General features: G+C 45.5%; 1 protein-coding gene across 1 annotated transcript in view; it reads right to left on the bottom strand.

Moving 5' to 3' along the window:
* Nucleotides 1-874: 874 nt before the first annotated feature.
* The window catches only part of Ddx46 (DEAD-box helicase 46), a 42,538-nt gene continuing 20,402 nt past the window's right edge, over nucleotides 875-23,010 (bottom strand). Inside the window, exons 12-23 of the mRNA XM_032884204.1 lie at nucleotides 21,707-21,785; nucleotides 20,013-20,095; nucleotides 17,592-17,756; nucleotides 17,030-17,192; nucleotides 15,626-15,819; nucleotides 9,736-9,873; nucleotides 9,207-9,356; nucleotides 5,762-5,935; nucleotides 4,009-4,227; nucleotides 3,224-3,368; nucleotides 2,501-2,574; nucleotides 875-1,468 (exon numbers count right to left, since the gene is read on the bottom strand). Coding sequence (XP_032740095.1) covers nucleotides 1,421-1,468; nucleotides 2,501-2,574; nucleotides 3,224-3,368; nucleotides 4,009-4,227; nucleotides 5,762-5,935; nucleotides 9,207-9,356; nucleotides 9,736-9,873; nucleotides 15,626-15,819; nucleotides 17,030-17,192; nucleotides 17,592-17,756; nucleotides 20,013-20,095; nucleotides 21,707-21,785 — 1,632 coding nt within the window. The 3' untranslated portion in view covers nucleotides 875-1,420. The remainder of the gene's footprint in view (nucleotides 1,469-2,500; nucleotides 2,575-3,223; nucleotides 3,369-4,008; nucleotides 4,228-5,761; nucleotides 5,936-9,206; nucleotides 9,357-9,735; nucleotides 9,874-15,625; nucleotides 15,820-17,029; nucleotides 17,193-17,591; nucleotides 17,757-20,012; nucleotides 20,096-21,706; nucleotides 21,786-23,010) is intronic.

Raw genomic sequence — 23,010 nt, 5'->3', positions numbered from 1 at the left:
TTGTGCACTAAATCTTACTAAGAAATGCTGTGGTCTGTAATGCAAATGCCAGCATTTGATGTAATTTGTTTACTTCCGTTTCCTGTATTTATAGCTGTGTTTGAGAGAGATGTATTATCACAGAGCAGACACACACACACCGTAACACGTATCACAGAACAACTTGCACTCTGCTATATGGATCCAAGTGATGGAACTGAGGTGATCAGGTGTGGCAGCAAAAACCATACCCACTGCGTCACCTTACTGGCCCAACAGCCAGTCACCTCACCGGCACAACAACCAGTAGTTAGCACAAAACACTTTGGTTTTATCCTGTGTCAGACCTGGGGTTCACTTAAGCAAGTGCGTTCCCACTGACCTAAATCCCCAGCCTTGTCTGTTTAGTTTTTTGACACGAGGCTTTATTATGTAAGGCCAAACTGGCTTCAAATTAATGATCTTTCTACCCCTGCCTCCCAGGGGCCGTGAGTACAGGCAATGCACCACCAGGCCTTGTTTTAACAAGGGGGACAACTTATAACTCCGTCATACTGAAGGAAAATCCAAGTTGAATTATTACGGTGCTTGTATGGACCATAATATCGATGAGTAAAGGAACATTTTTGAGGGATGGGCATGACATGTAGTATATATTGGTCACAATCCCTTTCTCTAAAGGAAGTCAATAAAGGAGTTCATACTTGGGCAAAACCAGAGGTTGAGAGAGAACCTGAAGTAGGAACACTAGCACAGTAGAAAGAAGTGGAAGCTGAGTGTGGTAAAAACAAGCCCTGGAGAGGCAGATAGGGAGGATCGTAAGTTCAAGGCCAGCCCTTAACCCATGCTCCACAGGGACTCTCTCAAAAGTAGGAATAAGAAAGAAATGCAAAAATCCCATTATACTTTTCTTTTTAATTTTATAACCAAGGCTTGACTATTACTCATTTATCATTCCGATAAAATTAAAATGAAAAGCTCTGAGCCTGTCATGTAAACTTCTCCCCCAATATTCTGAGATCCAGTTACTACGCTCCATTCTGTCCAGGAAGACATAAGCTTAGAGGCAGCAACAAGAAGTGACAAGGACTTTCTTTACCTGTTCTCGGGCGATGAGCACATCACAATTCCACCGAAAGGATAGGCCAGTGGTCCCTTAGTGCCTGACACACTTTATTACTGCATTCAGTACAAAATCCCAATGCCTCCAGACATTTAAAGTGTTGGTAGCTAAGGTTTACATCGAAGAACATCACACTCTGAAAACAGGTCTGATTTCAATGGAGTTTGGATGGGTATAGGGTAGTACTTACAGATGACCTCTTGAACAAACACTGGTTTCTTGTACTTAAAAAATAAGCAAGACAGAATTTTAAAAAGTCTTACTTTACAATACACTGTAAACGTCACAGACAGCACAGGTACAAAGTAGCTCCGGTGTTTATAATACTTTGTATCGTCCTTTGTTGGTGGGTTGGTATGAATTTTGCTATGATGGAAAATAAAAGACAGAAGGTTAGAAAAAATACAAAGAAGTGAATGTTTAAGATCACTGTCTTTAACAATTTGTAAAACTTTCAGAGTTAAAAAGGTTACTGTTAGCTGGTGGAGCTGTGCACCCTTTAAATTCCAGCACTATCCACAGAGAATTCTGGGACCGCAGAGCTGTGGAGAAACCCTATCTTCCTAAAGCAAAGGGGGGAGGGCCTGGTGCTATTGAGTAGAGGGAGACAGAATGGTTTTATAAAGAACCCTGCTCTCACTGAGAACAGCCAGCCAATGATTGGCCCAACTCGAGATCCATCCCATATGAGAGAGCCGACCCCTGACACTATTAATGGCACTCTGCTGTGCTTACAGACAGGAGTCTGGCATAACTGTCTCCTGAGAGGCTTCATCCCACAGAAGACAGAGACAGATGCAGAGACCCACAGCCGAATGTCAGGCGGAGCTCTGGGAGTCTTGTGAGAGAGTGGGGGATAAAGGTGAGCTAGCCAGAGGGTCAAAGACACCACAAAGTCCAGTCAACTAAGCTGGGCCCATGGGGCTCACAGACCTCGGACACCATCCAGGGAGCATGCAGGAGCTGGACCTAGACCCCTACAGATGTGCAGCTTGGTCTTCATGTAGGCCCCCTAACAAGTAGACTGGGGACTGTCTGTCTCTGTTCCCTGCCACTGGATCCCCTTTCCCCTACCTGGACTGCCTGGTTGGACCTCAGTGGGAGAGGATGTGCCTTGCCCAAATGGGACCAGACGCCCAGGACGGTGTGGTACGTACTCTGCATGTCTGCATCTACAGAGTGATCACAGGGCTGGGCCTACTCTACAAATCCTTCACGACAGATCTGTGTTGAGAGAGGTCTCTGAGTAGCCCAGCAGTCTGGCCTTGAATTCTACTTCCCAACGCGCTGTGATCCAGGTGTTTGCTGGCAAGGTAGGTGTTTTGACCTCCGTGCCCATCTGAACTGAAGCTCACTGACAGAGTAACTAAAACAGTAAGGCCCGCAGGTCCCACTCACCAGTCGGATCAGCTCCTCTTTTATGAGCCTGGTGATCTCTGCCTTCGCTTTCTGCACAGCCAGCTCGTTGGCACCTGATGATTGATTAGAAAACATACGGTTCACACTCCTGAACTACACTGGCTGTTTCTCCACAATGAGAAGGTCCAGCAGACAGCAGCACCTCACCATGTTATAAGTGCACTGCCCGCCAAGGTAGTGAGGCAGTGCAGCTGGTTTACCGTCTAACTTACACTCCAGCCCATACAGTTAGTGAGCTCTGTCAGCTCACTCGGACAGCACAGGCATTAAAATTAGAAATGGTGAACACAGCCTGTGCATGAGGAAGACACACGATCATGAAGTGCTCAGTATTTAAAGAGAAAAAGTGATGTCCTTAAATCCATGCTTGCTTTATAGAAATTTTCAAACTTAAATTCCACAAATAGATCTTTCAGCTTTATTATTTATCTGGTCACTCCTAGTAAGACATCAAGCAACACATGGTGATGTACTTTTTTTTTTTTTTTGTTCTTTTTTTCGGAGCTGGGGACCGAACCCAGGGCCTTGCGCTTCCTAGGTAAGCGCTCAACCACTGAGCTAAATCCCCAGCCCCCGGTGATGTACTTCTTAAAGATGCTCCTTATTTTCAGTCTTTCCTACTATCAAGTTCACACTGACCCGTATTCCGTCTCTACAAACCATGATCTAACTCAAGCTTCCAAGAGAAGCAACAGTACGCACTTTCAATCGCCAAGTAGATCTTCCGCTCTCCTTCCTTGGGCTCTTTGCCAGGCGGGAAGTAGGTCCCTCTGATTGTGATGGCAGCTTCAGAGTACTCACTGATCCTCTGCAAGGCTTCCTTAGAGGTAACTTTCCACCTCGCCGTCTGAAAGAAAGGGTTGGGGAATCACATTAGCCCGTAAACATCTGGGCTCATAGCAGGGAGAGCCACAGTGGATGAGGGTAAAGGTCCCCGCTGTCCAACCGACGACCTGAGCCCGAGCCCAGGAGCCTGCTCGGTGAGAGGGGATAAGACCCACAAGCTGTCCTCTGACTTCCAATCCTGGCGTTGTGCCCTCCCTCAAACAAGCAAGATTCAATTCAAGTAGCCTAAAATGAAGAAGCATATTCAGCGCCCAGTACTAGCTCCCTACATAGGTAAAGCCAAACAGCTAATGTGCACTTAGAGCTATTCCTGAAACAGGAGCTACAGCTCAGTGCTAATGCCTGGCATGGATCAAGTCCTGGGTTCTCTCTCATGCTGGAAATTGAACGAGCAAAGCCAGAGGTGGTGGTGAACACCCATGACGCAGCACTCATGTAGGAGGATCAGGTAATAAGGTCACCCCCTTAGCTACAAGACATTTTGAGGCCAGACTGTACTATGAAGCCTGCTCAAGAAAAAAAAACCAACTCAGACCACCACCACCAAAAGCCTAACAGTTTCTGTATTTTAAGGAAAGGATTCTGTTCCCAACGCAGCATTTCTACCTCACGATATAAGAACCTTTGAATCTGTTACTTGCCTGTGGGAAGTCATTAATTTCTAATTCTTCCTCGTATCTCTTGAAAGATTCGCTCTGCCCACCCTCCTGTCTCTCTTCTTCCTGTTTCTCCAAAGGCACGTAATTGAGCTTGGCATTGATCTTCTCGGCAAGCTGCTCTGCGATGGTTTTTGCAGACACGGTGGGAGCCAGAATAGTGCCACCTCTGAGGATGGCATTTGTGGCCTGCTGCATCACATCCTACAGTTTAGGAAGACCTTCAGTTAAACCTCTGCCGCAGAGAAAGCACCAGCCTCACCACAAACAACTCCCCCTAGAGCCCCCCACGTCATCTACAGACTGTGTTCACAATTGATGCTGTCATTTACCCCTCTCATCCTGGAGAGCACAGAGGGATACTCAAGGCCTACCCCAGCTCACTAGACACCGGTCAGGAGCTGACTCTCAATACGACACATAGCACATGACCACTAGGCATCTGTACCGCTTCACGGGGTTTGTGCCGCTACCATCACTGAACCTTCCCACCCACAAAGATCCATCCAAAGACTCAGTACATTATAGTAAGTGACTCACTCACTCAGAATCTTCAAAATACTGTCGGAACTAACTACATCATCCTTTGGGCGTGCTAGAAAAATTCTGTTTTACTTAAAAGCGATGGCATATTCCCGTAATCCCAACACTCAGGAGGCAGAGAAAAGGAAGTGGCTGCCAGCTCTATGTAGGCTAGGGAACATGAGACCCTATATTTAAAAAACCAAAATCTCAGCCAGGCTGTGGTGGAACAGGCCTTTAATTCCAGGACTGGAGAGGCAGAGGCAGCTAATCTCTGAGTTCAAGGCCAGCTTCATGTACAGAATGAATTCTAGGACAGCCAGGGCTGAAATCCTGTCTCCCAAAATAAACAACAAAAACACTCCAAAACCTTAAAACCTTCCAAAACACAAATCACGTGAAATAAAGGAAACACTCTGTTAAAACATATTTTGAATGAGAACTAGGCGTTCAAATAGCAAGGTAATTGTTGCTATACCCGATAAACCCACCCAATGACAGATTAGGAAAAATTGTTATTTTTTCAGTTTTTGCTAAGACAGAACTGCAGCACAAGCTACGGATTTTTTTGTCCATGATGCTTGGGGAGTAAAACATTTTGGAGCTTAACTTTTCAAATTTTAGAATATTTGCACAAACTTTACCATTTGAATATATGTAACTAATAAAAATATTCAAAGCATGTGGTGGGGCATGCTGCAGCACCGGTCACCAAAGGGAAGTTTCAGATTCTCGAGCATTCCCGCCTGGGGATGCTCATCTGCTCTATAAACCATGCGTGGCATTCTGGATCGGAGACGCACCGCTCTACACAAACCATTCATGGCTCACGTGCCTAACTGGTTTTCTAAAAGAGGCACACGGAGACTTCCTGAAGGAAGAATTCAGAGAAGCCTACACTGAGCACAATATACTCTTGAGTACTCAATCTCTAACAAAACTTGTTTATTATGCCAATTTACTCCTGGAAAGGATCCACACTGGAAGCAGTGTCTGAAGGGCACTCAGAGAGCACACTTGTAAACCTGGCGTGTGGGAAGTGGAGGCAGGAGGACCAGCAGTCCCCAGTCCCTGTGACTACACAGAGAACTCAGGCCAGCCTAGGCCATAAGAAACCCTCCTTCTTAAAGAACATTTTTCCATTTTGGGGTCTTCACTCTGAAGGTACTCACGCCACAGCAACAACAGAAATAACTCGGAACAAATTACTTAATACCTGAGACTCGATGCCCAGGTTCTTCTGAGCGTTGATTCTAAGTGCCAACCTCTTGGCGATCTCTAGCTTCTCAGCATTGCCCGCAGTCGGAGCAGGCGCACTGGATGTGCCGGGAGCGGCCATGTCTTTCACTCTCTTCTTGGAATTAAACATGCTTTCAATCTGCTCGTCAATCTAGGCCAGGGAGGAAAATCAAGGACTAGTAAACACTGCATTAGAAATATAACACAATATATTAATAATTTACACAAACAAGGTGTGCTCCCATAAAAGGCTAGATTTAAATTTAAATACTTGAATCAATAGAAAAATACACCAGCTCTTCACTAGCTTTGCCAACCTACTTTCTCTGGTGGAAAATCTTAACAAAGAAAGTAAGAACATCGCTGCTACGTGATTCACTGAGACTGCTGAGAGGCAGAGAGAGAACATCGCAGTCTTGTCCACGAGGATACAGAGGCTCAAGCTGAGAACATTACCAAACAACTCTCAGGCATCCGGGCGTAGGGCACTGAGCCCAAATCACTCTACAGTGAAAGCAGTTAGAAGGGCTGTAGCTCAGGGCCAGCCATCCTCAGGAGAAAGGATGCTGTGTTCCTAACTCGGGACTCCCACCCCCAACTCCTAAGACCAGGATTTAATTGTTCAATTACAGCAGTTTGTCATGTGTGTAGCTCAGACAACTAAACTCCGTGTAGCTGAGGGTCGTCCTTTTAAACTTTTTAGAAGGTAGACATGTACATGAGTTTTGCTGGCTTTTATGTCCGTGTACCATGCTTGCTGTGTTTTACATGGTTGGTACCTGTCAAGGTCAGAAGGGAGCACTGGCTGCTCGGAACTGTGTGTAGAGAGACTTGTGAGCCACCATGCAAGTGCTGGGAGTAATCTGGGCCCTCTGGGCGAGCAGTAAGAGCTTCAAACCAGAGTCACTTCTGCAGCTCAGATCTTGACCTTCGACTCTCCTGCTACCTCTGGCAAGTGCAGGGGATGCTGGGGGTACCGGTGCGCACCGCCACACTCAGTTTATGGACTGCTGGAGAGACCATACCAGCAGGCGCTCTACCAACTGAGTCACACACCCAGCCTCCTGTTGGAAGGAAATGGGTCGATGTAGTGTATATAGTTCTAATGCCAGCACTCCGGGGCCTGGGACAGGAGAGGGGATAAGGAGGTGTAGGTTGATGTAGTATATATAGTTCTAATGCCAGCACTCCGGGGCCTGGGACAGGAGAGGGGATAAGGAGGTGTAGGTCGATGTAGTGTATATAGTTCTAATGCCAGCACTCCGGGGCCTGGGGCAGGAGAAGGGATAAGGAGGTGTGGGAGTCTGTGTCAGGACACGTGGTGGAGCTGGCTCCTTCCTCCATCTTTACATGGTTCTGGGGAGAGAACTCAAATAGCCAGGTTTACATGGCAAGCATCGCTGTTGTCCAGTCACCTCTCCAGATCCCAAGTCTTTGTTTGTTTTAAGGATGTCTTTGAACAGGGCTTGGTGACGCACATCTCTAATTCTGGGTAACAGCTGGCGAGGTGGCTCAGGGGGTGAAGGCCTAGCCGTGTAAACCCGCAGACCTGAGCCTGAGGTCAGGACCCTCAAGGACGGAGGAGAGACCAAGTAACCAACACTGTCCTGGGACTTCACACTCATGCCACGGCGACACACGCGCACATGCATGAAATTAATAGAAGAGAAAAACACAAACACAAAGGACAAAACAAAACAGAACAGCTTTGCCCAAAAGGAGCTGGGGCTCCGTGATGAAGGTCACAGAGCTTCCTTCCTAAGAGCAGCTCAGATGCCGAGGGTTCTGTCTTCTCTAATGAAATGGTCTGGATGTAGCTTCTTTTTTAAAGAACTATGTGAAGGTGTCTGTAACTGAACATTTAACTTAGTGAGGTTGTTTTAAATTAAACAGCATACATGCTACTGAAAATCTAAATAGGTAAGATCAGAAATGAGGAGGGTGTACTGTACGAGTTAGTTACTTTTGACGTTAACCTTTTTTATACGTTAACCTTTTTTATAATTATACCTATGTATGTGTGCGGGTGGGGGGTGGGGGTGCCAGGGAGGTTAGAAGAGGACACTGGATTCTCAAGAAGCTGGCATTGCCTGATGTGGTGCTGAGAACTCTGGCCCTCTACAAGAATAGTACACTGGGCCAGACAGATGGTTCAGCGATTAAGAGCACTGCCTGCTCTTCCAGAGGCCCTGAGTTCAATTCCCAGCAACCACATGGTAGCTCACAACCATCTGTAATGGGATCTGATGCCCTCTTCTGGTGTGTCTGAAGAAAGACAGCTACTTATAAACATTAATCAATCAATCAATTAATTAATTAATAGTGCTGTATTGGTTTAAATATGCTTCACCCAGGGAGTGGCACTATTAGGAGGTGTGGCCCTGTTGGAGTGGGTGTGGCCCTGTTGGAGTGGGTGTGTCACTGTGGGTGTGGCTTTAAGACCCTCATCCTAACTGTCTGGAAGTCAATGTTCTCCTAACAGCCTTCAGATGAAGTTGTAGAACTCTCAGCTCCTCCTGCACCATGCCTGCCTGGATGCTGCCATGCTCCTGCCTTGATGATACTGGACTGAACCTCTGAACCTGTAAGGCTTGCCTTGGTCATGGTGCCTGTTCACAGCAGTAAAACTCTAAGATCAGTCCATTGCTTCACCGTGCTGAACCATCTCTCTAGCCTCTGGCTTAATCTTTCTTCTCGCTTGCTTTTAAAAATCACACTTGTATTTATTTTGTGAGCATGTGTGTTATGTGTTTTTAAAACATGCTTAAAATTATAAGTGACTTTCACCTTGAAAATTGGGTGGATGGAATGACTTGATCCTGATCATCTTTTTCTTTCTTTTCTTCTGAGAGGTTCTCACCATGTAGCCCAGGCTAGCCTGTGGCTTACTATGTAGAGTGGCCTAGCATGGCATTCAAAGGGATCCTTCGGTCTCCCAGGCACGAAAAGGCTGTGCTAGCAGGCCCAGCTCTAGCACGCTACCCTGAGCTGAGTTGCTACAGTAGCCAAGCAGCTGCTTCACTTCATTCTGGGCTTGGTCCTGCACAGGAAAGAAACCAGCTCCAGGGGCCAGGAGACCCGCCCTGCCTGTGTTCAGTGTGACGTGTTCACTGGCGTCAGTGTCCTCAATGGCATGGTCAGGCTGGGCACAATATTTGCAGTCATCTGTGGCTGTGTGAGAGTTTGCTCTACTGCCCAGGCTGACCGTGTACTCTGGCCCACGTCTCTGACCACAGCTCTGTGAATGCCAGAGGAAGTAGAGCGTTGCCACATCAAGCCCGTGAGCAAGTTTACTGTGACACGTAAAGGATGTCCTATGAGCAGGTAGGCTAGAAAATTGCTGCATTAAACAAAGCCAAACAGGACCCTGTGATTATCTTCCATATACCACTGCACTGCACTCTCGCAGACTCGATACTCACATCAACTGCGGCGTCCTCATCATCAGAATCCTGCAGGCCAAGGGCAGCTTTTTGTAGCTTTTTCCTCTCATTGGCTAAAGCCTGCTCTGTCTCATCAAACTTGAACCCCTTGCCAGAGAAGCCGCTGCTCTTTTTAATTATTTTTCCTTCCTTTTAAGAAAAGGGCAGAGAGTTAATTTTTTGAGGAAACACTATTAAATATTTTCAAAGTAGAATATGCCAACTGAACAAAAACACCTAAGCAAAACAAAGATTCTATTTTCTAAATATGCAAAATGTGTGCTCTTAATATGAGCACGCGGGAGGCAGAGGCAGAGGCAGATAAGCTTTTGAGAGTTCAAGGTCAGCCTGGTCTATATGACAAGTTCTAGGACACCCAGAGCTACAAAGACCCAGTCTCAAAACAAAACAAAACAGAACAAAAAACCACCAAAAACAACAAAAAAGAAAGAAATGAACATAGTCATCAAAATACCCAAGCACCTTCCAGTCACGTTACTGACTCATACAAGGAGGTGTACAGACTCACGGCTTTCTGCTGATCTTTGAAGTCACTCCAGAGTTTCTCTAGGTCAGGAGGCACCGCCGTCCCAGACAGTTCAAGAGCTTTAATGATGTCCCCAGCATATCGAGCTTGGTCTTCTGTGATGAAGGTGTAAGCATAACCCTAATGAAAACAAGCAAGGAGAAGACGACAAAGGGAGTCAAAATCAACCCCAAAACCCAGCAACTGTCATGTAAAACACGCACAGAAGCTCTAGGAAAAGTCTAGGGTATTGGCCCAGCATGCACTAAGCCCCCAGCTCCACACACGCACACAGTAGACAGCTACACAAGGAGCTGTAGGCCCATCTGGGCTTTATGAGAGAGGGGAATTGAGGAAGATTCTACAAGACGGACAGTCCTACTGTAGCCACTGACAGGAAGGATTAGTAATGAGACATCGCCACACTACTGAGAAATGATCCACAGAGATAATGCAATACCCAGAAATCCCAAGGATGCTCCTCACTGTTGAGGAAAACACTCCTAAAGGTCACTCGGACGCAGATGACCACAAACAGCACAGCCACGAGAACAACTGTTTAGACATCATCATCCTGCCATAGGCTCAATGCAGACTTTGACATTTCTTTGGAAAAATGACGGTTACATCTGCATGGCTTTCTTTCTGGACTCTAATTTCGGTGTTGTGCGCATGTCTGTTTTCTTGTGTCAATATTATGCTTTGCTCACCTCTGGTTTTCTTGTATAACCTGAGGCCAGGAATTATGGAAGAGCCAAAGGGAACGGGCAAACAAAACAGCATCAAACCAGCACTTGGCTGGGAGGCTGCTAGGCTCCCACCTCAGAATCCAGGGTGGAGCAGAATGGCCCCTCCAGGGAAGTTTCCAAAAGAAGGAGGCAGACAACACTGTTAACCTGAGCCCTTACAAACAGCCAGCGGACACTGGGAAGGCAAGGCGGCTGGCTGCAGTTCCTGACATGGTGTCTGCAAGGTCTCTCCATGGATGAGCTTCTGCCGTTTCTCAGCTACAGGCTTTTTGCATCAGTAACCTCTGCTGAGTGATGGCTTTTCGCTGCTCCTCTGCCAGGCTCTCCTCCTCCCTCACCATCAGAGGCCAGTCTATTCCTAGACAGGTTTTTTATCCTTCTCCACGCATTAACTATTCACCGCTATAATGTCTGCTACAGGCACATACAAGAGCATTCTGAAATCCAACAGCACAGGAAACTACCCCAAGAACAGGTAAATGGGATCACACGAGATTAAAAGCTGTTTCACAGCAAAGGAAATAATCATCAGAATTAAAAGACACCATAAGTAACGGAAGGAGGGCTGGAGAGATGGCTCAGCGAGTAAGAGCACTGACTGCTCTTCCAGAGATCCTGAGTTCAATTCCCAGCAACCACATGGTGGCTCACAACCAACTGTAATGAGATCTGGTACCCTCTTCTGGTGTGCATGAAGACAGCTACAATGTGACAGTGTGTACTCACATAAGTAAGTAAAAAAAAAAAGGAAAAACATGACCAAAACCTATTATACCTCTTATATAAAAAAGAATTTTAACTTTAAACCATGGAACACAGGTGATTTGGAGCACCTAAGCAGATCTGAGAAAAAAATTTTTTAATAAATAAATAAAATGTTTATGCAAAGAAAAAAAATGGAAGGGAATGTTTTGCCAATTCTACTCCAGAAAGAGAAGTAAGAACTAAGCTACATGGAGAACTGACCGAAGAACAAACAGACTCAGTAATGCACTCTAGTCTTTACTTCTCGTGTGCACACGCTTGTTGAGAGAGCACACATATGTGGACCAAGAGGATAACCTTGAGCATCCATCCTCAGGTGCTTGTCTGGCTGGCCAGCAAGTCACAGGACTCTACCTGTCCGTGTGCCACAGCCTCCTTGGCAGGGGTTACAAGTGTATGCTTGTACATGGGCATTTTACATGGGTGCTGGTGGCTGAATTCAGCCCCACACTGACTGAGCCATCTCTCCAGTCTAATATCCTTAAAAAGCAAATTAAGGGTTGGAGAGATGGCTCAGCGGTTAAGAGCACTGACTGCTCTTCCAGAGATCCTGAGTTCAATTCCCAGCAACCACTTGGTGGCTCACAACCATCTGTAAAGAGATCCGATGCCCTCTTCTGGTGTGTCTGAAGACAGCTACAGTGTACTTATATATAATAAATGAATAAATCTTTAAAAAAAAAAAAAAAGGCAAATTAAAACTACTTTGATATTCCATCTCATGCCAGCCAAAATGGCTAACACTAAGAAGACAAATGGAGTCTGGCAGCACGCCTTTAATCCCGGCTGTCGGGCAGGTCTCTGTGAGTTTGAGGCCAGCCTCATCTACAGAGCTAGCTCCAGGACAGCCAGGGCTACACAGAGACAGAGAAACTGTGTCCAGAAACTTGAGGGAGGGAGGGGAAGAGAGGGGAGGGGAGAGGGAGGGAAGGGAAGGGGGGCAGGCACTATTTGCAGTTTCTAAGCAGCACAGAGGCACCAATAGGTAAATGGGCAATGAGAACGCAGCACATACATGCAGCACAATTTTATACAGATATAAAAAGACTTAAATCATAACATTTTTAGAAAGTGGTACCAAAACTCATCAGGTTAAATGAAGTAAGACAGACTGGAAAGATCAAATACCACATGTGGATCCCCTCTCTTACTTTTCATGTATGCATGCACACATGCGGGGTGCGGGTTGGTCATGAAATCAGACAGGGGAAGAAAGGGGAGAACAAACACGAATGGATCGCCATGCCATGAGCAGAAGGGCTGTGAAGGAAGAGCGCAGGGAAGTACTGAAGAGAGTCACCAATAAGAGCACTAAACCGCCACACACAGTGAGAACACTACTGTGTATACTAGTTTTTAAAAATATTTCCAGGCCAGAGAGATGGGTCAGCATTTAAAAGCACTTGCTGTTCTTGCAGAGGACACAGCTTTGATTCCAGTCACCCACCTGTGGCTCATATCCATCTGTAACTGCAGTCTATGGGACCCAAAGCCCTCTTCTGACTTCCACAGGCACCAAGCATGCACATGCACGCACGCACACACGCACGCACGCAAGTAAACAGCCATACATGTAAAAGCACTTATCTCTTGTCTATGGGTGTTTGCCTGCACGTATGTCTGCGCATGTGTATGTACTACCTCTGAGGTCAGAAGAGGGTGCTGGTCCGCGGCAGAGCAGCCAATGCTCTTAACCACAGCCCCGTCTCCCAGCCCCTTTCAAGTTCTTTATGCTTTGCTTTTAGAAGCAGAGTCGCTATAGCGAATGCTGGCCTTGAACTACCGGCAAGGCCTCATGCCTGAGCTCTATAAGTGCTGGGATCGTGTCCACGAGTCCGCTGTCAGTTTTACACCGCAGCTGAAGGAGGTTCAGATACGCAGCTTTCCACAGCTGTGCAGCTCAAGGCAGCCTTATTCTACCTCTGCTTCCGAGTGCTGGTATCGGAGAACATGGCTTCGCACTCCGCTCTTGTTACTAATAGAGTGCGTGTGCACATTTGATGATGCACACAGACACACTGCTGACTCTGTTAGGTTCTTTTCAAACTATTTTGCAAAAATGAACTCAGGTATACAACCTTCCTGGGAGTCTGCAAAGCATAAGCCCTCACATGGCCCCTGCAGCTCTTTAATCCAGGCAAAGTGAAGACTGGGACAGGGCAGGGAAGCAAACTATACTCGGGGTCTCATCCTCACAGACATCCCACCCCAAACTTCACTAGTATCTAAAGCCACCCCTTCAATCCAGGCTCAGCCACTGCGCTCCCCACAAGCTAAGAACCCTAATTTCCGCCATTATAGACACATATACAAAGAGAAAGTGGGATGAGAGAGAGTATGTAGCTCCTAAAATATACACTTGCTACTCCTTGTTTCTTTGTTCATTTTGGTGGTTTTCCCCAGTGTGGCCCTGGCTGTCCTAGAACTAGCTCTGTAGACAGGCTAATCTCAAACTCAGAGAACGCCTGCCTCTGCCTCCAGAGTGCTGGGATTAAAGGTGTGCACCACTATTGCCTTTTAATAAAAACAAAAGTCCACAAAAATGAAAAACCTCTCATTTCACTGGGCCACTGAGGACGAAATGATGGATGTGAAGACCTGTTAGGCCTACTGCTACTCCAGGATGTAACCCCTGGGGTTGAATAATGTCATTTCTTTTTTTTTTTTGGAGCTGGGGACCGAACCCAGGGCCTTGCGTTTGCTTGGCAAGCGCTCTACCACTGAGCTAAATCCCCAACCCGAATAATGTCATTTCTAACAACAAAATACTCGCATGCCTTCAAAAATAATTACTGGGGGAAGGGAGCCTGAGAGACAGCTCTGGTTAAGAGCACCAACTGCGGGGTTGGGGATTTAGCTCAGTAGTAGAACGCTTGCCTAGGAAGCGTAAGGCCCTGGGTTGGGTCCCCAGCTCCAAAAAAAAAAAAAAAAAAAAAAAAAAAAAAAAAAAAAGCACCAACTGCTCTTCCAGAGGATCTGGGTCCATTCCCAGCACCCACATGGCAGCTTGCAACTGTCCTAACTCCAGTCCCAGGGATCCTAATGCCCTTCTCTGGCCTCCTTGGGCAATGTGTGCACATGATACACAAACACACATGCAGGGAAAACATCCCTGTGAATGATAGGATGGGTATAGAGCTCAGTGGTGAGAGATTTGCTAGGGTCCTGGGTCCCAACCACAGCACTGCAAAATAGAAAAACAGGAAAAAGAATTGTTTTTGTTGTATGTGGTGTTGCATATGTGGTTTGCGAATGGTCCTGACAAGTAAGATCTGACTGCCCAAATGAAATAGCACAAAGGGCGGGATGATGGTTCTCAACCCGTGGGTCCTGACCCTTTTGACACATATTAGACATTTATAATTTATAAAAGTGGCAAAATCACAGATATGAAATAGAAACAAAAATGTTATGTATGGTTGGGGTCACCACAGCATGAGGAGCTGTATTAACAAGTTGCAGCATTGGGAAGGCTAACAACATCTGCCTTAGACTGTATGCTGACGAGATCAGTCAAGCGGAGAAAACAACCAAAAGCTGAAACACCTTGAAGTACACAAGGGTCTCTATGTGCAGGGCATGCTAGGAAGAGAGAAGAAAGCCTGCAGAGACACGAGCTGCTCCACTGCCGGCTACAGAACACTGAAGGCCCTGACCATCTTGACTTTGTGTCTAGTGTCTGAGTGTTTCCGGCATGTCTATGCACCATGTGTAGGCCTGGTGCCCAGAGAGGCCAGAAGAGGGGACGGAGACCCATGGTGCACAGTTATGAGACTTTGAATTTTAAAAGATATTGGCTATTTTAAGGGAATTAAACTTTTAATATGTGAAGACTGTGGGACTCTTAAAGTTGTTTAGATCTCGGGGATGAATAAGAAAGTAAGGGTTAAGGCTAAACAGTGATGTGTTTGTGTCAAGTTGACAAGGGGTCAATTGTACTGGCTGGTTTTGTGTGTCAACTTGACATAAGCTGGAGTTACCACAGAGAAAGGAGCCTCCCTTGAGGAAATACCTCCACGAGACTCAGCTGTAAGGCATTTTCTCAGTTAGTGATTGAGGGTAAGAGGGCCCATTGTGGGCAGTGCCATCCCTGGGCTGGTGGTCCTGGGTTCTACAAGAGAGCAAGCTGAGCAAGCCAGGGGAAGCAAGCCAGTAAGCACCATCCCTCCTTGGCCTCTGCATCAGCTCCTGCTTCCTGACCTGCTTGAGTTCCAGTCCTGACTTCCTTTGGTGATGAACAGCAATGTGGAAGTGTGAGCTGAATAAACGCTTTCCTCCCCAGCTTGCTTTCCTGGTCCTGGTGTCTGAGTCACACGACCTCTGCTACCCATCCCTTAACTGAAGCTCCCGTGCTTCAATACAGACTGGAGAGACTTTACCTTGTTGCCTGCTCTTCCAGTCCGCCCAGCCCTGTGCACGTAATCTTCGTAATGATTGGGGCAGCTGTAATTTACTACAAGAATGAGATGTTTCACATCTAGACCACGGGCGGCAACAGACGTGGCTACGAGAAGTTTGCAGGTTCCATTCTTAAAGTCATTTATGATACTGTCCCTGTCATACTGATCAATACCTGCAAGAAAATTAAAGAGACAAATAAGAAAACATGTTAAAACTTTCCATTTCCACTGAGAAAGTTCTAGATGTAGAAATAAGAAATTCAGGGATGGAGAGATGGCTCAGTGGTTAAGAGCATTGACTGCTCTTCCAGAGGTCCTGAGTTCAATTCCCAGCAACCACATGGTGGCTCACAACCATCTGTAATGGGATCTGGTGCCCTGTTCTGGTGTGTCTGACGACAGCCACAGTGTGCTCCTATATAATAAATCTAAAAAAAAAAAAGAGTTGCTCTTGTAAAGGATTCAAGGTTGATTCCCAGCTTCCACCTGGCAGCTCCACCAGACAAATCAAAACAACCAAACAGCACACAGTAACACAGTTTATTGTTTTCAGGATGTAGAAACTAGCACCCCAAGTACACTGATGGTAGAAATATACAATGTTATCCCTCAAGAAATCAATCTGATGATTTCTCTTAAAATTTAAGCTCAGACACCACTACTTCACTACTCAAAAGGAACTGAAAGCCATTAGTGTCTAATTATGTTTACATCATACACAACGGTCAAATAATAAAATCACCTCCGAGGTCTACCCACAAGTGAGTCAAGAGGCGAGAGTAAGTATACACAAAAGGACGCTGTATCCAGCTTTTAGGAGAAACTCTATTACAGTTATATCATCATGACTACTGAACAGACCAAGCACAAAGGACAAGAAGCTTTACTCCACAGCGGACAGTACACAGGACAAGAAGTTCACGAAGACTTATAAGGAAGGTACAGTGGACGGGTGAAGGGGGGAAATGCAGAACAAATGCTTAAGATACAGTTTCTGTTTGGGATGAAGAGATCGTTGTAGGCACAAAGAAGCAGGGATACGCTTCAGCAGAAACAGTTCCTGCTCCACAAAAAACAAAGACCCAAACTCAAGTCGCTAATGCCGGTGTAAACAGTCATGCACAGCTGCTTGGTCTGTAACCCTAGCACTGGATGGTGAAGACAGCTCAATGGCAAAAGCCCAGCTGATACAGTGAGAGACATGACCTCCAGGCAGTAGAGTGACAGGCCACAGAGAGCGGCCGGCATTACACAAGGTGGAATGTCATCAGGCCAGGGTCTGACTACCTGATTTCCTCCACCTTCGTTACAGACAACAGAGCAAATGTTATTACTCAGAGTGGGTTCACCGCTATGACGTGCTTGTGGGTAAGTAAACGTTACCTCCGTGAAGAGACATGCAAGGGTAGGAAGCTCTCATCAAGTCCTTCAGAAGACCATCAGCGTGTTCCTGCTTATCCACAAATATAATGACAGATCCTGACTCCTGATAATGGCCTAAAAGCTCCAGCAACTTCAAGAATTTCTTCTCTTCTTCAATCACAATCTGAAAATACCACATTGTAGCGAGTTAATGTAAAAAACACAAACATGTCCTAGAACAGAACTGCTGTTTAACCTATAGCTTCCTACACCTTACAGAGGTTACGCAAATGCAGACCTTTAACTGGTAGGTTTGTATCTATGGCAGCTGGTCACTGGCTCTCCCTCTCCCTCAAAACTTATTCATCAAACACAAGAAAGACATGCAATGTTTCTCTCAGCTTTCAATCTTGGTGGGAAGAACTAAAAAGAGCTCCTGAGGTCAGTTCCATGCTCCTGGCAACAGGAAGGTTGTACATGACTTAACTTTAGAAGTTATCAACCTATCTCACAACAAAACCAGAGGATGCACTACCTAAACACCAAGAGAACTGGCGAATTCCTGAACACAGACGGTACCTACCACTTGTTGTTCCACATCTGAGCAAACCACACTCCGGCCTCCAACCTGAACTTCAATGGGCTTGCTCAAGATCCTGCGGGCCAACGCTTCCATAGCTCTTGGGAAAGTAGCTGAGAACATAACTGTCTGTCGGTCAGGACGGACATTGTCCACAATGCGCATGACCTGAGAAAAGGAGATGTGCAAATACTGTGAGTCTCCAAAAACTTACACAGTGCTCAAATTAGGCAGGAGGAACTTAAAATTCATTATCTTAAAATTCAGTTAAGTTCATTATCTTAGAAGACCTAAACTTATTTTATACCTGAATTTGCTATTCTCAGTTTTACTTTCCAAGGAAAGGACAACCTGAGCTGGGGAGGGGGAAGGTGAAGAATGTGTTGAGTAAGCGTGAGAACCTGAGTCCCACGTCCAGCACCCAGGTAAAACCCATGCACATGTAAGTCCAGCCTGGGGCAGCAGAGGGGCAGGTCTTCAGGGCTCACTGGCCAGCAGGCAGAGCCTAATCAGCAATGCCAGGTCCCAGTGACAGACCACGCACCAAAAACCAAGGTGTACAGCTCCTGAAGGACAATCCGGTGCCATCCTGATTTCCAGACACATCTATATACACATACATGTGCACCCACAATCACAGGAGGAAAGGAAATGAGGAAGGAGGGAGGGATGGAGGGAGGGAGGGGGGGGGGGGGGGGAAGCCTAGAAGCCCATTTCTTATGTCAATTTGATGTCATTCAAATTACAATGATCTCTCAGTGAGACAGGGGATCCTTAAAATGACCAAATAATGGACAAGTCCAGGCTGGAGAGATGGCTCAGCAGTTAAGAGCACCGACTGTTCTTTCAGAGGTCCTGAGTTCAATTCCCAGCAACCACATCGAGGCTCACAACCATCTGTAATGTGTTTGAAGACAGCCACAGTGTACTTGTATTCATAAATAAATAAATAATTTAAAAAAATTGACAAGTCCATCTACAGCATCCTAGTAAGCCTTTAACCCAAGCACTCGGAAGGCAGAGAGAGGCAGACCTCTAAGAGCCTAAGTCTATCTGGTCTACATAATGGGAAAAAAGAAGAAAAGAAAACTGGGGCTGGCAAGATGACTTGAAAGGGCACTTGACACTGGTCAGACAATCTGAATTTGAACCCAGGACCCCTGTGGTAGAAGGGATGAACCAATACCACAAGTTGCCCTCTGACAGTCGCACATAAACCACGGCAATTGTACCCCACACACACACACACTACACACACTACACACACACACACACACACACACACACACACAACACACAACACACTACACAAGAAATGAATAAATATGTAAATCAACGTAAATTAGACAAAAGTAAAACATTTCACATCATGTCAAACCCCAGCCAAATATGGCTACAGAAGAAGTTGTTTACGGAGCACTGAATTCTCATGTCATCTCATGTCCCCGTAGGGTCAATTCCCTTAAGTCTTCATTCCTCTCCCTCCTCAGGTTGAAAATGCCTGCCACCCTCTCAACCCAGTTTGCTGATTCCTTTACATGGTCAACTCTCTCCCAGCATTTAGAAATTAGTAAGTATATTTTTATTCCTTCAGCAAGGAAATGGCATGGTAACTACTGCCTAGGGGACAGCGGCTAAAAGGGAAAGAGCCAGGAGAGGGTGGCTTACAGACCTTGAGGCAGGAGCAAGGGGATCTGGCTCTCGGGAACTGACAAAAACCATTCCTTTTAATGTTTACCACATCCTTCTCTGCTCTCGCGGCTCTGCTCCTGTCTGTCTGCCTCTATCCCTTCTCCAGGATCTCACTCCCCTCCCTTCCTCCAAATAACCCTCACACCAGAGCTGCTGCATGGCATAATTTCTCAGGGGCACACCTTGCCTCGGGCCTGCCAAGCACCCTTTACAGAAGTGTATTTCACAGCAATAGCGCCACCATGTCAGACAAAACATCAAAGTTTTTAGTAATCGCATTATCAGAATCTCATTATCAGTAAATCCAACTTGACCAATGATATTTTCTGATTGCTGGGGAATCAACAAGTTTGAAGAATTTAATCTGAAAAGTAAATACTGATTGTGATTTCCTATGCTGCTAACACATGATAGTATTGGGAACAGGAAATGAATATGAATTTCAAGACCACACAAACACTTCATTCTCATAGCAGTTACAAAATAAAACCCTTAAAAACCTTAGAGGGCTGGAGAGACGGCTCTCTGAGAGGCCCCAATTCCAGTCCCTCGAGTCCAGCCTGTACCTACACAGGACAGCTCACAATCACCACAGTTCCAACTCCAGGACGATCTGACACTTCCAGCCTCTGCGCCCACCTGCACCAATGTGCACACACCCAAACACAGACACCACACTCACAATTAATAGGATAGAATAAACTTTTAAAATTACAGAGATTGAATGATTACCTGTGGTTCAAAACCCATGTCAAACATTCTGTCTGCTTCATCTAAAACAACATACGTCACTCTTCGAAGATTTGTGACCCGACCTAAGGTAAGAAGAGAAAAGAGAGACCAAAAGAAAACTAACTATCAGCAACAATTCATGATGACAGCAAAGAACTTTAAAAAAAAAGGAAAGGGAACTAAAATGCCTGACTAGAGCCGAGGGGTAGGTTCAGTTTCTCTACACAGTGAAAGAAACTGTGGTCTGAGTCTTAGTCTAGTGGCAAGTACTTTCTGACAATGGGTGTATGAGGCCCTTTATTTTGTCAAACTCGTCTCTTGCATACCATCATAGGGCCTGAAGGACCTGTAAAATTCAGAAAACAGCCCTCTCCAAAACACATCATAAAACTAAGACTGAGATGAAGCATCGAGCCACATCAGCCATTATCTGACAGCATCACCTAGAAAAGAGCATATTAGAGATTACAGCGCATGTGTGGAAGGCAGGGTCCAGTGCTAACTACTGCAGAGGCAGCGCTCTGCGTTACTCTACAGCCCACGTCCATAGCTAGAAGCACCTTACATGGGCACGTCAAACCAACCACCGGGCAACATTACACAAACTCCAAAACATAAACGCATTACATACAAATATACTTTTCTATACAAAGAAACACTTTAAATTATTAATTGCTGCCATTGGTTTAAATAAATAGTCCTGGCTTCTTACACAGTTAAAAACTACAAATACAGAAAACCCTTTCTCAAAGATTAATACGCTAAGCATTGCTACCAACTGTAGAACCTGGCAAAAATATGTATAAAATAGTTATTAAAAGATAACAAAAAGGACAAATAAAGGGGAAAGGTAAAATTAATCAAGATGAATTTCAGGAGATTTAATTAATACAACAGTGGAAAAAAAAACCAAGGGATTATCTGGTCAGCATTCATCCCCAAACCACCATTTGCTATACAAGCAGAGGCCTCACCAAACAACCTCAGGGAGCACTACGTTTACCCCAAGCTTCAGGCGACACCAGCACAAACATGCACGTCTCAGACTCCAGCACTCAGTCACAGACACACTGAAGGCTGCAATGGAAACCTCAAAAGCTGTTTCTTCAGAAACCACAAGAGGCCAGTGTTCCACTAACATCTCCAGCCGCCAAGAGCCTCGAAAGACTGGAAACAGCATTAGGTCACCTACCTTTGATGGTTAATGTCTCGGAAGCCCAGGTCTATAAATCCTCAAGGGCCTTTCTCCACAGAAGTTAAATAATGTCAACAGTTTAGTATCAGTTTGGATAGGGAATATTTTAACAAAGTATAACACATGAGCTAAAAACATGCAGTGCTTACAAAAGACTAACTTCTTGAAGCTGCAATAACTTAATTTGCCTATTATTATAACTTACTAGCCCCTGGTGAGAATTTTATAATAAAAAGACTATGATACCACATTTTTAATAGCAAGGATAAATAAAACAAAAAGACTCAAGTTAAATGCAGGGTTAGTTGTGAATACGAATTGAACTGTCAAAGACTTATTAATACATTCAATAATCAATGTGTTATAATTCACATTTTAAGATATTACAGCTTTAAGAAGAAACATAGAAACCCTCTGTTGGTTTCTCATATCTGCTTAACAAAACTCATGTCAAGTTCAAAAGGGAAAGAAGACAAATGATGAGATACCTGTGACTTACCACTGTTAGCTGCCAGCATGTCGATCATCCGGCCAGGTGTGCAAACAATGATCTCAGCGCCTCTCTTCAGCTCAGCAATCTGTGAGACAGGATGAGTGAGACTGTGTAGCAGAGTTCCCAACACTTCTTACAGAGTGAGAGCTGAGCATCGGGCCCTGGCGTGGCTCTACCACAGAAGGCGAAGCCCTAAGCAGGTCTGGAGGCTGGCACAGGACCCTCGGGCTGCTACAGTACTGATGGGTGGGACTGTGGCTGGTATGGGACCCTTGGGCTGCTACAGTACTGATGGGTGGGACTGTGGCTGGTATGGGACCCTTGGGCTGCTACAGCACTGGTGGGCAGGACTGGAAGAGGACAACCCATAGCCAGGAATTTGAAATTAATAAAACTAAAGGATTTCACAAATGTTAATTTGCAACTATTGTTCAAAAAACCAAGGAAGGTAGGAATAAGCAGTAGAATATATGTTCTTTTTTTTTTTTAAAGATTCATTTATTTTATGTATATGTATACACAGTCACTGTCTCCAGACACACCAGAAGAGGGCATCAGATCCCATTACAGATGGTTGTGAGCCACCATGTAGTTGCTGGGAATTGAACTCAGGACCTCTGGAAGAGCAGTGGTGCTCTTAACCACTGAGCCATCTCTCAGCCCCCGAATATATATTCTAATACAGAGATCAAAGCTTTGTAAATTTAAGAAACCACACCAAGGGTTTTCTAAGCTACAACCAACCAACAGGTTTACAACAGACACTGGAAGAGTACTTTGACAGGGTGACCTCTGCTTGACCCCTACAGACATGTGTGTGTGTGTGTGTGTGTGTGTGTGTGTGTGTGCGCGCGCGCAACAGGTTATACTGTGTGCACACACTAGGCCATTCTCTTTCCTTCGGTCCTCCATTCTATGTGCACGGGGGTTTTACCTACATTTGTCTATGCACCACAGACATACACTGCCTGCAGAGGCCAGAAGGTGGCACTGGATCTTCCTGGAACTTAAATTCCACATGGGCACTGGAGGAGCAGACACTGTTTCTAACCACCAAGCCATCACTCCAGCCCTAAAAACAATTACAATCTCTAGAATCTTTACCTGAAAGTCATCTCCTATAGTTACAGATTCACCAAGATCAATCCTTCTGTGGCAAATATTCCAGATGGCCTACTGTTTCCTCCACATGTTTTAAGATCTTTAGGAAAGCAATGATAAGGCTAGTGATATGGTGCAGTGGTAAACGTGCCTTCTGCCGAACCTAAGTTCCACCCCCTGATCTCACATGGTCAAAGTAGAAAACTGAC

The sequence above is a fragment of the Rattus rattus genome, chromosome 14 (assembly GCF_011064425.1).
Source record: "Rattus rattus isolate New Zealand chromosome 14, Rrattus_CSIRO_v1, whole genome shotgun sequence".
NCBI classification, from domain to species: domain Eukaryota; kingdom Metazoa; phylum Chordata; class Mammalia; order Rodentia; family Muridae; genus Rattus; species Rattus rattus.
This window is presented reverse-complemented; position numbering and strand designations above follow the sequence as displayed.